Source organism: Pleurodeles waltl, chromosome 10 (genome assembly GCF_031143425.1).
Source record: "Pleurodeles waltl isolate 20211129_DDA chromosome 10, aPleWal1.hap1.20221129, whole genome shotgun sequence".
Taxonomy (NCBI): Eukaryota; Metazoa; Chordata; class Amphibia; order Caudata; family Salamandridae; genus Pleurodeles; species Pleurodeles waltl.
Window position 1 is genome coordinate 239247561 of NC_090449.1, and position 22789 is coordinate 239270349.

General features: G+C 43.3%; 1 protein-coding gene across 2 annotated transcripts in view; it reads left to right on the top strand.

Annotated features, from left to right (window-relative positions):
• The window catches only part of ACSM3 (acyl-CoA synthetase medium chain family member 3), a 448596-nt gene that overhangs the window by 416839 nt on the left and 8968 nt on the right, over positions 1-22789 (top strand). For both annotated transcript variants that reach the window (XM_069210271.1, XM_069210272.1), the window contains exon 12: positions 16794-16893. In XM_069210271.1, the coding sequence (XP_069066372.1) occupies positions 16794-16893 (100 nt within the window). The remainder of the gene's footprint in view (positions 1-16793; positions 16894-22789) is intronic.

Here is a 22789-nt window from a genome sequence, read left to right on the forward strand (position 1 = left end):
ATGTCCCATGGGCAACACACTTTTTTTAAGCCCCCCTCCTTTTTCTCAGCTCCGCTTAATGAATCACCTCAAACCTTTCCATGCACAATAAGACACAGTAGGACTCTTTTTAAAAAACAATTTGTGAAGATTTGTCAAATCATGTCAAAGTTACAGGAAAGTAAAAGAATGCTTTTCCTATGGATCCTTGGTCCTAACCATAACTATCTACTGGACCCACTCACAGACCCACTCAAACATTCACGCATCTATCAAAGACCCTCTCAGCCATTCATGCGCCCACTCAGACCCACTGAGGCTCATGCACCCAGTCACAGACCCACTTAAAGACTCATGCAACCACTAAGAAACCCATGCACGCACTCACAGACACACTCAGAGACTCATGTACCCACTCAGAGACCTACACGCACCCACTCACAGAACCACTCAGACCCTTACAAACCCCCTCACAGATATACTTAGACACTCACCCACCAACTCACAGACTTACTCAGACACTCACACACCTATTCATAGACCCACTCAGTCACTCATGCACGCAATTATAGACACACTCAGTCACGTATTAACTCTGAGACCCACTCAGTCATGCATCCACTCACAGACCTATTCACAGAGTCATGCATCAACTCACACATCCGCTCAGAGACTCATATGCACACTCACAGACCAACCCAGAGACTTACGCATGCAGGGCTGGGTGGTTATAGTGGGTTTGCTGCAGGGCCTGGCTAGGGCTGGTGGGTTAAGTGGTTAAAGGGAGTTGTCTGCTGGGCCTTTCTGCAGGCCCTGTGGTCAGACCCCGATGCACACATCTGAAGGCCATGCACAGTGGTAGTTGGATTAAAGTAAAGTAATTTTAAAAAACTATTGAAATTCACTGAAAAAAACAAAGGTTACAGGGATGTTATAGTTAGGACATAAAATGAAAAAAACCTAAAATTCTCTTAAAAAAGCCTAAGGTTAGAGAAACGTTACAGTTAGGATCAGAATTTGCTTGCACAAAACCATAAAAAATTCATCAGTTATAGCTATGGTTAGCGCAACTAACTATAACTCGTGGCCTAAGGTAACTATAACACGCACCCTCACCATGCACCTCTAATTACCCCACATATTACTTCACTCATGAAATCTTTGATAACCTCATTGAAAAATTTGTGTAACATTTGCAGTAAAATTATTGAGAAGAAAACTGTGCATGGCTGGGGGCGCAAGTTGTAGGACCCTTAGGGCACGAGTTTTACCCACAAAAAAAACACAGAAATTCAGCAGTTATAATTATAACTATCTACTTATCTGAAGAAGCTATAACTCATGCCGTAAAATAACGTTAGGCCACGAGTTATAATTTTTAACATAAGTATAACTATAACTGCTGAATTTCTTTGGTTTTGTGTGTTTGTGTGTGTAAAATGTCAACCTAAGTATAACGCCCCTGTGTCCCTGTAACCTTTAGTTTCCTCAGTAAAAAAACATATATATATAGGTATAAAAAGGACTCATGTATGTACCTTCAATAAAAAATGAAAACATACTATACATCAATGAGACTTACATGAAAATATATAACATGTAAACAGTGGTAATAGTGTGACCCAAAATAAAATAAAATAATTGCTGTACCTTTCAGGAGAGAGGGTACACAGCAAGCCATTTTTGTAATCCTGCCCAATGTGGCCATCAAGGAGTGTTCTAGTGACATCATAAACCGCAATCCCAAAGGCATTGTAAATATTTGTAAATGTCACCAGAATCCCAAGATGGCAACATTGGACCATATATATATTTTTATATTACATGTTTATTTTAGGGTAAGTAGCTTGAAAAGCTGTGATTTAGTTGTTTGAGCTTAAGTCTTCTTTGGGTCTCTCCTATTTATATAGAAGGGTTAGTGTGGCCTTTAACAAATGAGAGGGCAGACTTGCCTCCCTAAATGCCACACTTAACATATTTAACATGTTTGCATCGTATACCTGGCCAATCAGTTGTAGAGTTCTGCAGGGGTTCTATTGGGCCCCCGCACTTTACCTGTCTGTGGTTGCTCTGTGATCGATTGCTCTTCCAACTGTCCCAATTGCAGGAAACCGCATATCTCACACACATTTTCTCAATTTATCCTCATCAAACTTTTTTTGAGCACTTTAAAATCCTGAAAGTTGTCGGCAAAAACATGCACTTCTGCTGCATCTCTTAATACCAAGTTTCCGGATCCATCCCTTATCACCTTTCTGCTTTCCTCCTTTCATTTGCTAAGAAAACTAAGAAATTTGCTAGCTTTGTCCCTATGATGTGATACAGAATACCTTGACAGCATTATTTTATGTGTCAAGAACTGTTGTACCCCTTCTCTATTAAATGTATAACAAGACTTGGAGGGAAATACAACAACATCATAATTGCCAAGAGGGTGGATCCTAATATGATGGTATACATCTTTAGTCTTGATAGTAACATTAAGAAGTCTTCATCTATAAGCAAAGCACAGAGAAGGCACGTTTTGTAGTACGGCCTGGTAATTGTCTTCACCAAAAGGTGATGCAGGTGGACTAAGTAGAGAAACAAACCCCAACATTCTGTTTTAGGTTTAGTGAAATCCAAACATACTGTTGATCCCTATGACTTTGTGTGGGAGTGGATTCTGTGGTTACGGTTACAAACAACTCAGTTGTGTTCCCCTTGGAATCTCTTTGTTAGTGCTCCTCTGGTCCACACCTTTTAATATGATGTTGCTTGGGATCCTTTATAAATAGGTTCCCTGACACCTTCCTCACACTTGCCTTGGGACACCTTCCCACTTTCTTCCTCTCTTTCAACCTTCTTTCTACCTCACTCAACCTATCCTCCCACTTTCTGTCTTACATGTCCCCTCCTATCCCAAGTTATGTTGGTTCCTACTAATTATTATTAGCAGTCGGTTTCTGATTCTACCAATGTCTCAATGCAATTTCAAAAGCTGTCTCATTGGTTTTCTTACCTTGTGAAGCATATTGACTTCTTCGGGTATAGTGGCACTATAGACACGTACATAAAATAAATAAATGTAGGACATGGTAACTGCATAGATGTGTCATGCTGAGGCCCTGACGAACGCTGAACAAAATCTCCCCAAACTCCTGGGCCTCTAAGTCTATACAGACCCATCCACCAAAGGAGTGCAACACTTGACCCAGGGTCAGCAGGAGACAGTGTCTGTTCATGCCGCGTTCCCTGGGGGGAATGGTGGAGGGACTTTTTCACTGGCCCCTCAGGAGTTATGTGGCGCCAGCCAAGATAGTGGCCCTGATCAGCAGTAGATGAGTATAAGGAGGCCTGACTCTTATGGAGGATGAGCCCCTCCTCCTCTGCTTTAGACATGAGAGTGAGAGGGGGGCCATTTTCCTGGGGGGAAACCGATGGCCTGGAGAGGGTTGTGTCATGGACATTTAAGATGGGGGCCATGATGTGCTGACTGGGTGGGTCTGGAGCCCTCCTTCTCCCTGATGAAGATAAATATGAAGGAAAAGTGTGCTGGTGAACAGAGCGGGAGGCTGCACGACAAAGGATGCTGTTTGCACACGACAGTGTGAACAAAGTGTGGCAAGGCCATGCCCCGTAAATTCTATGAGAATGGTTTTGGAGTGGCAGCGCTGATCCCCCAAAGGAGGAGAGCGAAACGGAGAGCCCTGGCTCAAGGTGCACAGCAATGACATTAAAAACAAAGGGGGTGGCAGTGTTGGACCTTTGCTGTCTCTTCTATTATAACACAGACTCTGTTAGATGGATACAAGCTGAGAAACATATTTGCCAGCGGATGCGAGCATTGCAGACTATTTCCCCCCTGGACTGGCTTCGTAAGTAAAGGAACTCAATAACGTGTCAGGCGCAATCCCTTCAGAAGAGTGAGAATAGCATAGAGTAATAGGCTAAGCTGAATCGGCAGGTGTGCACATGTCCACCCAACCTCACTGGTGATACAGAAGGCTGATATTTTGTTGAAAGGAGTGAGAAAGAAACAAGGGTAATGGAAGGCTAATACCTGCTGTGAGGCATAAGAGGTTTGGCCAGCTGCTCATCTGGTGGGGGAAAAGGAACAAACTGAACTTCTGGAGAGATCTGTAGTTATGACAAGGTGTTTTAGGCAAAGAATGGCTGGAGAAGTGCAGGCTTCATGGCTGAGGTTGATAAGGCAGCACTAAGAAGCCTATGAACCACTTGCAAACATAGTGAAAGGCAAAGTGGGAAAGGTCTCCCAGGTAAACGAGATGGCAAAATACACCACTGTGAGGAGTGGCACCTGGTAAGGATGATTGCTGCTCTCATGCACAAGCACAAAACATATCCCTGTGAACCAACATCAGGGAACTTCCTGAATGCCTTAGGATTTGTTTCAAGCACTCAAAAATAAGATCAACATGGTGTCTGTGTAATTGCTACCCGTGAGGGAGACTTTAGGTAGCAAGTTGATGGCCATAATACTGACAAGAAAGCACACTGATGCTTTGATATTAATTGGGGATCTACATAGACTTGCGCAAATGAAGTGATGAAGGTGGTGATTAGGGAAGCAGTTGTTTGCAAGATAATTGGAATGGGGGGGACTCTGAAGAGAAACTGCAGAAGAAAGGTACTGGAACAACAAGCACTTCAAACGCCAGAAGTTGCCCAAGAGCTTCTTTATTTAAAAACAAAAAACTCCTAATATGGGAAATATATAATAGACTACATACATATTCTCCATTTCATACAACCAGAGATTATGTAGTGAGGGAAAAATTAATCGAAAGATTCTGGAATGACTCATACAAAGTGAGGCAGATGGGGCTTCAAGTATCCTAGCAGTGAATGACAAGAATGGGCTGAAGATGTAAATGGTGTCTTCCGAAATCACTTCTGGAGACCATATACTCAGAGAGCGGCATTGGACAGTGAGCAAGTGGAAGCATACTTGAAAAAGGCTAACCTGAGACTGACTCCTGAGGGCAGAAAAAAATAGAAGTTCTATTTACAAACAATAGCTCAGAGAGACTAAGGAAAATACAGGATAGCAAGACACAGGGAAGGAACAGTCTACCCCCTGAATTCTATACACCTGCTCCTGGTCAACTTATGGGGAGGTTGCTTGATGTTGACGAAGAAACTCATCCAAACTGCTGCTTTCCTGAAATGATGAGGGAAACACTGATCATGCTGATGCTGAAAGAAAATAGAAGCCCCAGTGACATAATACTACAGTGCACTATCAATGAATAATACAGATGCCATACTAGTAAGGTGATAGCCCAAAGCACGATGAAAATAATTACTGTATCAGTCCTCTCTGACCACTCTGTCTCATCCCCCAGAGAAACATGATACTCAACGATACTCAAATATATATATGTTTGATGGCATGTGTAGCTGCAGATACACATGCTGTGCACTGTTCCTGCCATCTAGTGTTGGGATCGGAGTGTTACAAGTTGTTTTTCTTCAAAGAAGTCTTTTCAAGTCACGGGACCGAGTGACTCCTCCTTTTCGGCTCCATTGCGCATGGGCGTCGACTCCATCTTAGATTGTTTTCTTTCCGCCATCGGGTTCAGACGTGTTCCTCTTCGCTCCGTATTTCGAATCGGGAAAGTTAGCTAAGTATCAAAAATTTGTCGGTATTGTTCTAGTTCGGTACCGGTTTAGTGTATCAGCACCGACATCAAGACCGCTTCGGCAGCCTGACATTATATATATATATATATATATATATATATATATATATCCTAGTTGCTAGGACTAGGTAGTTAGAGTTAGGCCTGCTTTCCCATTTTTCCATAGATAGAGCGTTGTTGGTGCCGCATCTGACAAATCTTCACAAAACTTTCCCCCAAAAAAGATCATCCACCTCAGCTCCTTCCTGGAATGTTTTGGGGTAATCTGTCAAGCGAGGGCAGAGAAAAGGCAGAGGTCCCAAAACATAATATCCCCATGCATCTTTCATAGACTTCTTTAGACACGGCTACAGCAAAAACTGATGAATGGAATTACACCAAAGTCGGCTGGAATCTAAATCTTGGTCCACAGATTGTGCTTTTAGCAACTTGATGTACATCTGATCAGTAGTTTTTGAGAAACTAAGGGTAAAAAATAACTATATTTGGACGGTTGGGCTCGCGAGAGTCCTGCAAGCCTTCTGCTGGAGCACCAATTTTAACAGGGAGGTCTGTGATTGGTTGAGAGGCCTGTTTTTCCTGTGAGCTTTCACCCTTTCACAGGATCGAAAGGCGCTTGTGAGTCTTAGAAGAGCGAGCACTCTGATTGGCTGGCTGTAGGATGTTAGAAACAAAGTGGCTGCCATTACTGTTTACGTGAAAAAAATTGGAGGTGTTGTGGAAATCAGTGTCAACTCAGTGACAGTCAACACTGGGTAGCTATAGTTAGGTCATAGGAAATGCCTTTTTAAAATAATAACTTTGGTGTTGTTTGACGAATCTTTACAAAATGTTCCAAAAAAATGCTACTTGTTATCTACTTTGTACATGGAAAGCTTGATGCTGAGCCATCAAGCAATGCCGAGAAATACAGGAGGGTCGCAAAACCAAAATCTCAATATATTATTTTCCAAACACTTTTTTTAATAACACTACCGCTGAACAGATGTACACCAAATTTTGCAGGAATCTAGATCGTGGTCCATAAAGCTTGCTTTTTGTGATTTGGTGTAAATCCATTCAGCAGTTTATCAGACATTAAGGTTTAAGGGGAGTGGGTGTGAAGCGGCCCTCCCAGAGCCCAAATGGGACCACAGGTGAAGAGCCAGCCCAGGGGAATGGGGTCCCCAAGGTCTTGTAAGGCACCAAAGTTATCAACAAATCCAAAAAGAGATTTCCTAGCTGACCTAACTATAACTACATATGTATATATAGATATGTGTAATGCTCAGTATCAACGTAACGTTTTAAACTTTAAAAAAACACAGACATTCACCACATAGTTATCTCAAGTAGGTATAACTCGTGCCGTAAGTTAACTATAACTCGCGCCCTCGCCAGGCACAATTTTCTCATCACTAATTTAATTGCAGTAGTTGCAGTGCTAGTAGCAATGATGTCATAGAAAATGTCTTGAGTAATGTAATGTATGGGGTAATTAGCAGTGCATGGCGAGGGAGCAAGTTATAGTTACCTTAAGCAATCAGTCAATCAATTATGAATTTTTAAAGTGCAGCTAATCACCCATAGGGTCTCAAGGCACTGAATGTAGACGGGCTACTCAGTCGAAGAGCCAGGTCTTGAGGTCCTTCCTGAACTGCCTTAGTGATGTGGTCTGCCTGAGCTTGAGGGGAAGTGTGCCACATCCGGGCTGCTAGGTAGGAGAAGGATCTTCCTCCGGCTGTACTTTTCTGGATCTTGGGGACAGCTGCAAAGGCGGGCTGGGAGGAGTGGAGACATCTGTTGGGTATGCAGAAGATGAGGCGGTGGTTGAAGTATGCCAGTCATACGTTGTGCAGTGCCTTGAAGGTGTGGATCAGGAGTTTGTATGTGATGCTCTTGTTGACTGGGAGCCAGTGTAGGTCTCTGAGGTGGGAAGAGATTCGGCTGTGACAGAGGATGTCCAGGATGAGTCTGGCTGCTGCATTCTGGACTCTTTGTAGCCTTGATTGAAGTTTCTTGGTAATGCCAGCATAGAGTGGGTTGACGTAGTCCAGTTTGCTGGTGAGGAGTGCGTGGGTGATAATCTTCCTCGTTTTGGGAGAAATCCATTTGAGAATCTTCCGCAGGAGACAGAGGGTGTGGAAGCTAGATGAGCTGACAGCGTTGACTTGGCAGGACATCGATAAAGAGGAGTCCAGGATGATGCCCAGGTTGCACGCATGATCAGTGGGGGGGGGGCGTTACCCAGAGCGGCAGGCCACTAAGATTCGTCCCAGGCAAAAGGGGTGGAGCCGATCACAAGGATATCTGTCTTGTCCGAGCAGGGTTGGCTTTAGGGCACTGTGAGCGGTGCAGGCGCACCAGGTGCTGACCTGCACTGTGGGCACTGACCTGGGGGGGGTGCTGTCTTTAGCAATGACCTATGAAACTTGGGATTTAAAAGTACCTGCTGAAAATGTCCTTGTGCGTCCAGCTGTAGGAGCCTGGCCTGGTTTGTAGTGATTATCACAGGTACTTACACCTTATACCAGGTAGTGGAATGCGAATGTCACTTTCCCACCTAGGCAAGAGTAGTGTGTAGAGGGGCGCTGGGAGTGTAAGAAAACACCAAAGGTAAATAAAGTATCCCACCCTGAGCCCAGGAAAGCAGGAGTAAACTACCACAAGTTTCCTCAGAACACACTAGAAGTAGTGATAAAGAATTATGCTAAAACCAAGCAAGACTGCAAGACACCAACAAAGGATTCCTGGACCTGAAGACCTGTGGAGAGAGGAGACCAAGTCCAAGAACAGCTGAAGAGTCCAGGAGTAACAGGACCTCCTGCTAACCCAGATGAAGGTGCAAAATTGGATTCTCCAGTTAGAAGAAAAAGTCAGAAATGCACCAGAGAAGACAGCTGCGGGTTCCTGCTTGGTGCAAGAGTTGTCCTACATCGAGTAGAAGAATGCAGGCTGGTTTTTGTCATTGGATTCCACCAACAATCCTTGGCTCATGCAAAAGATATGTTTGGTGGGAAAAGGTGCTATCTGGGCCCAGGAGGGACCTGGGGTTCTCATCTCAACCTGAGGAGACAGAGGGGGCTCTCAGCACTTCAGAGAGCCCTCTGAAGATCAGGCAGCACCCACAGGTGTCTCAGGACACGGGGTCAAAGGAGTTACAAATCAGGGTCGTCGCAGCACTACACAAAGGGATCCCACTCCGCTGCAGAACAACTCAGGGAGCTGAGCGTCACAGGATAGAGTATTGGGGACCTGGGCTACGTTGTGCACAAAGGATTCCTTTGAGAATTGCACAGAAGCACTAGGAGCTGCAAAACAGGTGGTGCACAGGGGTACTGTCTGGCTCGGGGAGGTAAGCTCTTACCTCCACCAAATTTGGACAGTTTGACCTTTGGACAGTCTGGGTCACTTCGGTCCACCACCTGTGTTCCAGGATCCACGCTCGTCGTCAGGAGAGGGTACCCAGAGTACTGGTCCTCCCTGCAGAGAGGTTCCTGCTGAAGCAGGGAAGTGACTCCGTCACTCCATGAGAGATTCCTCCAGTCCTTCTGTTGTAGGATGAAGAGAGGCAGTCCTCGGAGCGTGCACGACCTGGAAACTGTTGCAGTTGCTGGCAGGAGCTGAAGTTACAGAGTTGCAGTAGCCTTCTTGGATACTTTGTTACAGTTATAGAGTTCCTGGAGCAGTTCTGCGGTTGATCTGACAGTAGAAGGTGAAGCAGAGGTTGCAGAGGATTCCTGCTGGAGTCTTGCAAAAACCGAATCTGAGGAAACCCAGAGGAGAGACCCTAAATAGCCCTGAGAAGGGGCTTGGTCACCTAATCAGGTAAGCACCTATCAGGAGGAGTCTCTGACGTCACCTGCTGGCACTGGCCACTCAGATGCTCCCAGAGTTCCCTGACCATCCTGAAAACAAGATGGCAGAACCCAGGGACACTCTGGAGGAGCTCGGGCACCACCCCTGGGGTGGTGATGGGCAGGGAGTAGTCACTCCCCTTTCCTTTGTCTAGTTTTGTGCCAGAGCAGGGACTGGGGGTCCCTGAACTGGTGTAGCCTGGATTATGCAAGGAGGGCACTTTCCAGAGGCTCTGGGAGGATCCCCCTCCCATTCCTGTAACACCTATTTCTAAAGGGACCCCTGTCCCAAAGGAAATGCTTTGTTCTGCCTTCCTGGGATTGGGCTGCCAAAGCCCCAGGAGGGCAGAAGCCTGTCTGTGAGGTGGCAGCAGCTGTGGCTGCAGTGAAAACCTCAGAAGATTGGTATGGCAGTACTGGGGGTCCATAGTAGAGCCCCAAGGGTGCATGGAATTGCCCCCCAATACCAGAATCATAATGGAGGTACAATTCCCAGTTCCTAGACACCTCACATGGCCATATTCAGAGTTACCATCGTGAAGCTACATATATGTATTGACCTCTATGCAGTGCACACTTATAATGGCGTCCCCGCACTCACAAAATCCAGGAAAATGGGCCTGGACAATGTGGGGCACCTCTGCTAGTGCAGTGGTGCCCTCACACACAGGTACTATGCACCTAGCCTTCAGGGTCTGAAGGTTAGACATATAGGTGACTTATAAGTGACCTGGTGCAGTGAAAATGGCTGTGAAATAGTGCTTACACTATTTCACTCAGGCTGCAATGGCAGTACTGAAGAAGTGTGTGTATGAGTTCCTTATGGGTGGCAAAAGAAATGCTGCAGCCCATAAGGATCTCCTGGAACCCCAATGCCGTGGGTACCTAGGTACCATATACTAGGGACTTATAGGGGGGATCCAGTATGCCAATTTGGAGTGGAATATTGGGTTACCAGTATGTAAGTACACATTTTGAATCAGAGCGAGCATAAGCACTGGAGTTCTGATTAGCAGGACTCCAGTGACATAGTCAAGCATACTGACAAAACAGTAAAACATACTGACATGTAGGCCACAAACTATGAGCACTGGGGTGCCGAGTAGCAGGATCCCAGTGATACTGTAAAAACACACTGACAAATGGCCAAAAATGGGGGTAACCATGCTAGAAAGAGGGTACTTTCTCATACCAGCCTTCAGGAAACGATTAAAATATCAAGATACCTCTTGTGATTAATGTTCCTGATAGGGAGACAGATGGGTGTTTTGTCCAGCCCCAGCTTTGACTCGCTATGAAGTAGCACAGAGGGTTAATATGCCTGCTGCAAAGAACAGAACTATATTTTATGTAGATAGCTGAGTGGATTAGTAAAGCCAGCCTTTACAAGCGCTTTAAAACAAATTAATGTATGGGAAAGGGGGGCTATGGAGAGGTGAGGGGCGCATTTGCTGGGTTGTATTGAGGGAATCCGAGGAGGTGGTCATGTTGGGGGGGCACCAAAAAGACTGTTGCACAGGGTGCCACCAGTGCTAAAGCCGGCCCTCTGTCCAAGTTGAGCTTGAGGCAGCTGGCCCCCATCCAGTTGCTGACTGCTCTCATCCCATTGTGGGAATTTGTCTTGGCTTGCGCGAAGTCCTCGGACCGAGAGAGGATCAGTTGTGTGTCATTCGCATAGGAAACTATGTTTAGCTCGTGCTCATTGGTGATCTTAGCGAGCGGGCGGTGAAGAGGTTGAAAAGCGTCGGGCTGAGTGAGGATCCTTGGGGCACTCCGCAGCAAGTGTCTTTTAAGTTCTGATGTGAATAGCGGTAGTCTGACCCTCTCTGTTCTTCCCGTGAGGAAGAACCTGATCAAGTTCAGGGCTTTCTCTTGGATGCCGGCGTAGTGCAGTCTGACGCAGAGGGTGGAGTGGGAGACAGTGTCAAATGCAGTAGAGGTCGAGGAGGATGAGTGCGGCCGTGTCTCCGTGGTCCAGTATGATGCATATGTCATAGGTGGCTACTTAGAGAGCAGTTTTGGTGCTGTGGTTGCTTCTGAATCCAGACTGGGAAGGGTCTAGGATAAGGTGTGTCTCGAGGAACTCAGTGAGTTGCTCGCTTTCTCCGTTACCTTGGCTGGGAAAGGGAGCTGGGAGATGGATCGTAAGTTCTTCTGCTCCCTCGGGTCGGCAGTGGGTTTCTTGAGTAGCGGGATGATTTCAGTGTGTTTCCAGTCTGAGGGGAATGTGGCGGTCTTGAAAGATAGGTTGATAGTTCGGCAAAGTTCCGACGCCATGGTGGCACTGGCCAGGTTGAAGACATGATGAGGGCATGGATCTGAGGGCGCTCCCGAGTGGATGGAGTTCATCAGTCTTTGGGTGTCCTCTATGGTGATGGGGGTCAAGGAGTTCAGTATCTGGTAGGGTGCTAGGCCCGTAGTGGTGGGCGGTGCTGGCGGGCTTTGGTTCCTGAAGCCCTCATTGATGTCCTACGAAGGCACGAGTTATAGTTACTTAAGATAACTATAACTGGTAAATCTCTGTGTTTTTTGTTTTAGTTAAATATGTTACGTTGTTACTGAACATTTCACCCAACTATCAAGTTACTTTAAACTTTTTTTTTCCAGTGAATTTCTAGGGTTATTTAAGTAATATTTTATTACCATACATAAAACCAACCCCATGCTGAGAGATTGGTTCTTTGGCCAACTTACCCGAAGGCAGCCAAACCCCCAATAGGCTGTGTGGTGTAGATTTCACCTTTGGGTTCCCTGGGCCAAAACATATATATGTGCAGCCTCCCTTCCAGAGCACTGATAGACCCCGGGAACCCCATCCCCCAAGGAAAGGGGGCATGCATCCCCCTTCCCTGAGCCTTATCAGACTGTTGGGACCCCATCCACCAGGGCCGCATGTTATTATAAAGTGGAGGGCCCTCACTGAGCCTTCTTCGGCCCCAGGGCCAAAACCAATGCCAAAAGGGGATGCGCCATGTGCCCCCTCCCTGAGCCTTATTAGGCCTTGGTGACTCCATTCTCCAGGGCCACAGGTGCCCCATGGCCCAAGTTGGCACCCGCATCGTGTGGAAGCTGGTATTGCTCCTGTCTGGAGAGAGCAGCTATTTATGCTTGCTCCCTCCGTGCGGGAGCAATATGTGTTCTTTTTCCCTGGAAAACAGAACACAGGTCTATTCCCAGCCAGTGAGAGCATTTTTAAAGCTCTCACCGGCTGGGAAGCAGACGTATGTTTGCTTCGGTATGGCAAGAGATTTAAAAATGCTCCTACCTGATGGGATCAAACATATGTTTCCCTGACTGCGCAGACGCCCCTTATCCTATATATAAAAAAAAAAGAAAAAGCGTTATATTTTTGGTTGCTTTTACTACTGTGGGAGAGAATAGGCCCAAGGAGAAAAAAGTTCCCTGGACCGATCAGATTACTTAGTTTTTGAACTGGCACTCCAGCAAGACTCTGATCCAACAGTCTAGATATGTTTTTCAAAAACTATGGAACGGATTTACGCCGTCACAAAAAGGGCAATTGGCTTCCTACCAAATTTTGTGTAGTTTCATTGAGTAGTTTTTGCAGTATCATGGCCTAAAGAAGTCAATGTAAAATGCATGGGTATTTCGTGTTTTGGGAACCCCTTTATTCTTAGCCCCTACTTGACGGATGACCCCAAAACCTTCCCTGCACAACGTAGGCAAAAAAGAAAGTTGGAAAGTTTTGTGAAGATTAGTCAAATAGTGCCAAAGTTAAATAAAAAAGGCTGACCTAACTATTACTTCCCAGAGGCAACCGCCATTGGGTAATTAATATATATGTTTATTTTACACACACACACACACACACACACACACACACACACACACACACACACACACACACACACACACACACACACACACACACACACACACACACACACACACATATATATCACACACACATATATATGTGTGTATGTGTGTATATATATATATATATATATATATACATATATATATATATTTATATATATAAAACATGTCACAACAAAGAGCCACATCTACAGAAAAGTGCTCAGTCAAGGCAGGTACGGTGCAGTAGCAACTATTTTATTGATACACAGAGAAGACATGTTTCTGGCATGAATGTCTTTATCACATGATCATATAATTTTGATGCTAAGTTTTACAAGATGGCACTCCGCTGGTCCATTGTATTCCGTTTTCTATGGTATTGCATTATACATCTCCCACAATCCATCTTATGGTCATGAGATCAAGGCTGTCATGCCCGAAACGCGGTTTCTATATACTAATTTACCCTATGGCAAGAGGAAAGGCATCTCTCTTAATTTGAGAGGGATGGAAAAAGTATTGAAGCAGAAAACAGTTGCCTCTTTTGTTTGTGCTTATTACTACTCCCAAGTTTTATGAGAAAGGCTGTAATAGGTGGATGGCTCTTGCTGAAATGGTGATGGTGCCAGATGCCATTATAAGTTCCAGGAGGCGATGAAACTATTGTCCAGAACACTATTTTGAAAAATATACAGGATTTTGTCGGCTCTGGTGACGGCAGGAATCAGCCCTAGGACACTCTGAAGCTCCTATATGAACAGTGTGGATTGGTCCTAGCAGCTTTTGAGAGCTACTACATGGCATCTCAATTGCAGCATTTGTCTCAGTGGCTAGATAATACACCCATTCAGGACCAGATGTTACCCACTAGATGCTTCATGGATGCTGCAATGCAGTGTGCATGCCTGTTGCCCCGACAGACTGATCGAGGCACTCCTTACTTGGTGTTGCTGATGCTATAGATTTTGGATCAAGTAGCTACAAAATTATGAAGTGAGTTCCCTTTGGCTTTTGTGGTAGTAATTTGGGCATAGCCACATCTCTTTAAGCTTATGGGAGAGGTGAAGGCTGCAAGGTAGATAGAGGCTAGGTGTCAACCGTTAGGAGACCTAATGAAGGGAGACAACGTCATAACATTTGAAGAAGGCAAACGAAGAGTGCTGAGGGCCCCCCTGTCTCATCTCCCAAGTGGCGACATCCTGGTCCTTCCGGGGCCCGGGCAGTACCCTTTTTCTTCAACCGCGACTCTTGCAGCTAGCAAGACCTGTCTGTGGTCTTTTGCCAAGGAAACAACTCTGCATCCTCCAGCACGCCATGGGGCATCTTCTGCACGAAGGAGAAGTTCCTAGCACCTTTCGTTGTTGCAGAATCTTCAGCTTCTTCCATCCGGAGGCAAACATTTTCCACCTTCATCTGGGGTTTAGTGGGCTCCTGCCCCCCCTGGACACTTTCACGACTCTTGGACTTGGTCCCCTTCTTTTGCAGGTCCTCAGATCTGGGAATCCGTCTTCAGTGCTTTGCAGTCTGTTGTGGTCTTTGCAAAATCCTCTATCACGACTTTAGTGTGTTTCTGGGGAAATAGCAGTACTTTACTCCTACTTTCCAGGATCTTGGGGTGGGGTATCGTGGACACCCTCAGTGTTTTCTTACACTCCCAGCGACCCTCTACACACTACACTAGTCTAGGGATCCATTCGTGGTTCGCATTCCACTTTCTTAGTATATGGTTTGTGTTGCCCCAGGCCTATTGCATCCTATTGTATTCTACAGTGTTTGCACTACTTTCTGACTGTTTTACTTAATTGATTTTGGTTTGTGTGTATATTTTGTGTATTTTACTTACCTCCCAAGGGAGTATATCCTCTGAGATATTTTTGGCACATTGTCACTAAAATAAAGTACCTTTATTTTTTAGTAACTCTGAGTATTGTCTTTCTTATCATTTAGTACCTATATGATATAAGTGGTATAGTAGGAGCTTTGCATGTCTCCTAGTTCAGCCTAAGCTGCTCTGCTATAGCTACCTCTATCAGCCTAAGCTGCTAGAACACTACTAATCTACTAATAAGGGATAACTGGACCTGGCACACAGTGTAAGTACCATCAGGTACCCACTATACGCCAGGCCAGCCTCCTACAATAACAATGTTAAAATATTTCACTGTTTCTAGACAATACAGTGGGGGCGAAAAAGATAAGTAGTTCAAGGGTTGATGTGGAAGTGTGATGAGAGCTTTGGAACTTATTCCTGGTAGATTTTAAGTAGGTAAGTTTTTAGTCTTTTCAGTCCTTTGACAAATTCTTCTCAGATTAATTTACAGTGAGTTCCAGGGGCTGCTTCAGACGTGGGGGAATTTGGATGACTTTGCAAGTTTTTTATTTTTTGTTTTTCATTATTAGAGTATTAGTAACTACTTTATATGTTCTTATTCTCCCTGGGAACCTCCTACGTATTCCAGGTGCTAATTGTGTATGGCCTTAAATGTGACAAATATCAACTTGAATTGTATCCTCTCTTCTAAAGGAAGTCAGTTTAGGTCATTCAGCACTGGGGATATGTCATTGAAATTTCTGGTTCCGGAGATGATCCTGGCTGCTGAATGGAGAACAGCTTTCATATTACTAAAGAGGAGCAGAGAACGCCTGTGAGAAAAAGAGTTGCCATAATCCAGCATAAGTAGGACAGGGACCTGCACTTCTGTTTCAATATCCTTGGGAAGCAGTAGAATTTTGAGCTATTTGAATGAGAGGGTGCATATGTGCACTTGCAGGCAATTTGGGAGGTTGTTGATAGATGGCTATTGATCCAAAACCGAGTGATTTCACTTTTTCTAACAGGATAGACATAAAACTGTCAATGTGGAGCTCAGACATCCAGTCCATACTGAATCTGAATTTGAGGTGTTGCGTAGTAAAAATCACTCCAATTTCTCTAAATTTAGCTTGAGAAAGTTAATAATTTCGCTTCTACGTTTACAGAGCAAAAAGGGACATAAGACCCAATTTATTACCTTTATATTTAAAGTTCCTTTTAAAGTTATAAGATAAAATCACTGCTATGCCGATGATGCAGGAGCTCCACATTTGAACTTCCATGTGCCTTCTTACTACTGTTGTGAAAAAAGAATAGGCTACTTGTTATTTCAGTACTTTCTTTTAAACAGTGGGTTCTCTTGTCCTAATTATTACTTGGCTGAATTTGGGACCCAATAATATATTTAAGTGCCCATCCACACGTATAAACAAATTTTGTAGTTTTTTTAAAAATGGGCATATGCAGATATTCTACATGGGGCCAGTGCTAGTAACAACCAATGTTTAGTAATTGGAGAGACAAAGTAGTGGTTTGTTACAGTAAATAAGGTAATGTAGCTGAGGGAGAGGATAAGGAACCAAAGTATTGGGAACATTTGTTCCAACATTTACGTAGATTTGTTCAAGCATTTACTGTGTGCATGAACATATACAAATATCTTTATATGATTATCATGAAATATTTTTTCCTTTTTAGATATCGTATAGGACCTTTTGAAGTGGAAAACGCACTGATAGAACATCCAGCAGTAGCAGAATCAGCAGTTGTTAGTAGTCCTGATCCCATCAGAGGCGAAGTAATGTAGAACAAAGCTTTTACTTTATTTGCTCTCACCTACCGATGATCTTGCCCGTCTTTGTATTTTGTCACCAACTATTTCATTTTGCATTCTTCTTTAAGAGTTTCATTGAGATTTTCGACATATACACACCACACCTATAATACACACCAACACAACGAAGAACCACAACAATTGGGGAAATTAAAAAGAGGGATGGTCAGAAAAAATCTATATTGTTTTAGTTTTTAGTCCATTATGGTCTACTAGGCTAGAGAGAATTCTATTCTGCTACCTCTTGAGTTTGCATATCTTACTGATTCTATATGAACCTTTGCACATTTGTGTATTAACAGTTTGAACACTGAAAACTAGGTCTATGTGCCAATGCTTATTATTGTGGATTGATTACAGAGTGTATATTTCCTTTCATCAGCATGAGTATGCCTCCATTTGTCAGCCAGTCCCAACTGATATTTGAGAGTTCAGCGCACTGGAAGACACATCGGAGACAACCGAGCTCCTCAAGCAACTTGTACAACTGAAACAAGTATTGCATTAAAGTCTCCCTGTATGATTTTCAAGTCGGTAGATTCTACTAGGACGTTTGCTATTTTCTCAAAAAAGTTTGGCTTCTCTTCATTGGTGAATGCAGAAATTAGGTATTAATTTGGCAGGGATGTGACCCCCACCAACTAGAGAAACACAATCTGGTTAGGTCAAAACACAGTTCTGAGAGAGTCTGCTCAGTCCCTGGTCAGTAGGGCACAAGCAGCAGGCAATCCCCAGAGAACTGCATGTTAGTTCCAAACTTTCCCACAATTCTTATGTAAAGAACACAATTCCAAAACCAATTTTGAAAAATATAGAAAAAAATAGACGAAAAGTGATTAGAGAAAGTAATTCCTAATTGGAAACAACAGTGCACAGTTGACTGGGACGCAGGAGCGATTTTAGTTGAACCTGCAATGGAGCAGAAGTTGGCTAAAAGCTGTCCCACTTAAGGTTTTTCATTTTGGACTTAGGTCTGGATTTAGAACTCGGTGGATGAGTTACTCTGTCACAACGGTGACGGACATCCCACCCACCAAAATCTGAATCCCATTATCTTTCCGTTGTGACGGACTAACCCGACCGCTGAGTTCTAAATCAGTCCCTTAGTGTCTAAAAAAAGTTGAAATCTGCCTGCAGGGTAACGTACAAGGCGGTGGCAAGCAGAGCCCCTTGAAGTCAAAACAGGTCGTCCTTAAGCTGCTGATGAAAAAGTTTGTTTTGGTGCAAAAAGCTCCAACCTGGCGAGTGCCAAATTTCATGGTCATCGGTGGTGCTCTGCCAGTTGAATAGATTTGCCACCTTGCTCTGGTCCAAGGTTTTACCTTCGCACTTTGGCATTTTTGACAAGGGTAAAAATATTCTTGTAGATTTACTTGTGAATATTTACTACATAATCTAGTAGAAACAGTGCACTTTTTTTGCTATTTACCATTCCGGAGTGTATATTTATTGTTAGGTGTCAACTTACATGACTCCACTCCCTCATGGAGCCTCCTACACCAAGATTTACAGTTGTAAAATTACTATTCGTAAGTTTTCTTATCTATCAGGGACCTCTACCACAATTGCAGAGATTTCAGTATAGGATAGTATAGGGAAATGTTTAAAAATTGAAATGTTAATATTATTTAAATATAAAATGTCAATGTAAAGTAATTTGAAATATTTATTTAGAATGTACACATAATAAAATGTTTTTGCACTTTAACATAAACGTGTATTAAATAAGTAATTAAACTATACTTCATTTTTATATACTTCTTAAACAATAAAAAAAACACACCAACAGTAACATTTTACTATGTACCCAAATTTACAGAATTAAAATGATTTTAAATTTTTCATCAAAAGTTGAAGAGTTTAATTTCCTTTTAATATTAAACTAAGTTAAATGTTAACTTTTATAACAATACATTTTTTTATTAAATATATGTTTTTAAATAAATATATATTTTTTGATTTTTTAATATCCAAATTATTTATTTAACATTTGTTTCTACAGGGTGGTGTTTAAAACCCTGGCTCCATTATTTTTTGTGGGATTATGTTGCAATAACTGAGAGTGCACATCTTTGCTGCTGGACTTATCCAAGGCTGGACTGAAGTGCATTTACCAATGTTCTGAGACATTATTTTAGCTGTGCTAACTTTAGAACTGTAGCTTGGGAATAGCAATCCGTTTACTCATTTGTGGGTGGGTGTTTGTATTTGTATGTCCCTCCCTAAACTCGACCTACCCCTTCCACTTTATAGGAAGTATTCCCATTTTCCACAGCTACACCTCTACCCTCCTAAATTCACTACTATAACATAGACCTATCTGTGTGGGGATTATACATGTGGTGAAGACCTCCACATAGAAAACACAGAAGTGGCAAAGATACCTATCTGCAAGTAAGTTAATGAATATCATTTTGTAGTAGGTGAGTAGTACTAATTTAGTATTATTTCAAGGACTACAAAATGTAGATGTGAATAGGTCCCTTAGACTCAGAAGTTGAAGTCCTTCAGTCGGTCAAGGTTTGAAGCTATAGCCAGGCAAGTCTCGACGAGGTGGCATACCTTTACCACAACCTCTCACTGAACCGGTTTTCAGTTTTGCAAAATGCTCCGTGTGGGACAAACCTAGTTTTCTGGTCAGCTTGGAGCGCAGCTCTGCTTGGCAAGCTTCTAGGCACAAAGTGTCAATCCAGCCAGGTCTCCTGCATGATCCAGTCCTCTGTGATCAGCTGTGCACTCTGGAAGTAAGAGGTCCTTCTGCTTTTTTTTGTCCTTGAAACTGGAGATCAGCTACTTGACCAGTGGAGAGCAGTTCCTGCTCTGGATTCCAATAGGAGTCAAAAGTCCCTGAGGGAGTCCTAGTTTTTCAGAAGCAGGAGTCATAAACCAACTTACAGCTGGGTTTTCTTCTTTAGTATGAGTTTTCCTTGTTCCATAAATATTCTGAGAAGGGTGTGGTTGAGGTGCCAGATTTATCTTGTGCACTAGCCAATGAATGGAGACATTTTGTCACCTAATCCTAACCATTTTCTCTCAGTCTTCCAACCTTCTTTTACAGCACTTATTTGCCTTACTGTAAAATTACTCAAGCACCAACTAGTAGGTAGGCTTGTTTTCAGCTCAGTGGCAACTCGCCCCTATTTAGGTGTGCATTCCTTCCACCTGACAGAGTCAAACTGGTTCCATCACTACTGTGCCTGGAGCCTGGCTGCTTAGTTCGATCCTGGGAGTGAAGAGCCAGATTTATATCTTGGCAGAGGGGAAAACTTCGTCACAACCATAACAAATATTCCATCCGCCGTATTACAATCCCATTAGTCCTATTGAGATCACACTACGGAGGGCTGGATATCTGTCACGTTTGTGATGGAGTACTCCATCTGCCAAGATTTAAATCAGGCCCTTTGTTTGCCTTTGAGTACGTTTGTCTATTTATGAGTGAGTCAAGGCCACTGAGGTACTCTTCATGCACTGACGAATTGGCAGCTATGTCTTAAAAAGTGCAAGTTTTTTTTCTGAAAACTTACCATTAACCAAGAAAGGGTAGCTTGTCTACTCTGCAGTGCAATATTATGAGGTTACATAGAAACATACTTATTCAGTGGAAGTATGGCAGTGCTCATATCTACAATGAGGATCTATTAAGGTATAAGAGACTTCTCGTTGCCCGTGTATTGACTATGTCTTCTCACAAATCAAACCACTCTGACGCTGTAGAATTGATTGTAAAAATAGAAAAGGTGAGCTGCCTACAGAACTGCAAGTTGTCCATGTGAACATCAAACAAGTAATGTATAAAGAGCTGGCACAAGAAAAGCTCAAAAACACTTTCATCAAATTTAATTAATGCCTCAATATTTTCCCAGCCCTGCAATGTCGTGCAGCAGCCAAACTCTTTCTTATGTAACCATAAGAAGGTGTTATGGAGTAGGAGAAATATGTTATCACTTATTACTCCAGTGAAAACATGGAATAATCACTGGAAATGTTCTATACTGTTTTAGAGAGAAACGTTTTTATTCTATTCTTATCACACAACGTCCCACACACTTCAATATAGTAGCACCTAAAGTTGGCATCAATTCTATGTGATTAAAAAAACATCAAAACATACAAAACAATAACAAATATCACATCACTTCACAAAACGAACAACATGCCTGAATACTATTAATATATAAAAACAATTAGGCAGAAAAATACCCCAGACTTCAGTCTTCCAAAATGTTTCATGTAATGTGGCTGAAAGTCCTATTTTTGAGAGCATAGTCCACAAGAGAGTTAGTTGCACAGAGACACACCAAGGAGGACACTGTGTCTGCAGTTGTTCAGTGCGAGTCGCATGTATTCAATAATACTTGATTCTGAGCCCCTGGCGAGTATGGGCCTCCTCAGGACATTGGAAGAGAGAAGCACCTATATATATATAAGCTGAGGAATTATTTAAAAAAATGTAAGAATACATTCAGAGGTTAAATGCTCAATAAACAGAGAAATCATGTGAAGTCAGAGCCTTGAGCAATGGATAGGACGACACAATAGAACTGCCAAGAGTCTATGTACCAGGGATTGCACCATGACCGTCCGGATTCATGGTGAAGAAAACTACTTGTGAAAGACCGTGCGAAAAGGAGTCTGTAGGATATCCTGCATGCCAGAATACGGGTGCTCCTCTTGTGGAGCATTACATAAACCATAACCAATCAGAGGATGGCATGTGGTGGTCACAGCTGTTTGTAGACCAGGCAAAAGACAGAGGGCCACCGGTCTCAGTGATTTTGAACAGGTCCGAAGCTAGATTGATGGAAAAGTATGGCAGAGCCCGATACGGCCTTAACAGCATGAGTGATATGTGATCTCTTATTCGATGATGGCACACTGCAGGGCTGTGTGTGCTTGTTCGTTCTACCTTACATCTTTATATAGAGGGGTCACTATTGATTATCCACTATTTGTTCATTTGTTTATGCATCCTCATTTGCCTGGAGAAGCCTTGATAGAACATATGTAATATAGGGCCAATAAGTCAGATTTATGGATATTTATACAGATACTTTGTCATAGACACTCTCATCAGCTCGTTTTGGTATCGATAGAACACAAGGGATTCAAGACCTAGGGACAGCAATTTCAAGGCTGTCTTATTTTGTAAGATCTTTCTTTGAATACTGTTCACAACTTTTATGTACTTTCATTGTATTCATTGTGCATATTATCTACGCCCAGAACCATGGGCCATATGTACGAACACTTTTTCCCATAGACACAGCATGGGTAAAAACCTTTGCTACATCCGGCCCCATGTTTCATATTTATTATGCATTTTAGATGTATTCGTGGTGTTTTTGCATTTTCTGGTATGTCTCTCACTCAGAACTACGTTTTTTTTCTACACCAGCCGTTAGGCACCCCCCACCCCCCTCCACTGGTGTGCACCATAACCCCCCCATCGTTAGGGACTGAGACATGTGGGAACACAGCCATTCCCTTATGTGTAAAAGGGTTGTATCCTGCCAACACCTGTCTCCAGCTTTGAGCTCATCAGCCCCCTTGCACATTCCAAGATGGCCACCACTATGCCCACCGGACAAGATTCACCCCCCGAATTCCCCACCCCCATCCTGGGATTTACTAAATGGTGGGGCCAGATCAGGTGTCCCGTCGAGTTTTAATCCAAGTGCGCCTTCATTCCTGCTTACATCGGACCTCTAGGCACTTGACTGATGCTGCTTTTTCTGACCCAGCATGGTTCACTTTGGACCTGTCCCACCCTCAGTGTCTGTGGTAAGTAATGAAAGAATGAAGTATTGGCCCTCTTGCTGGACGGTTGATTCATTTTTTGTTATTTTTTTTTTGGAGA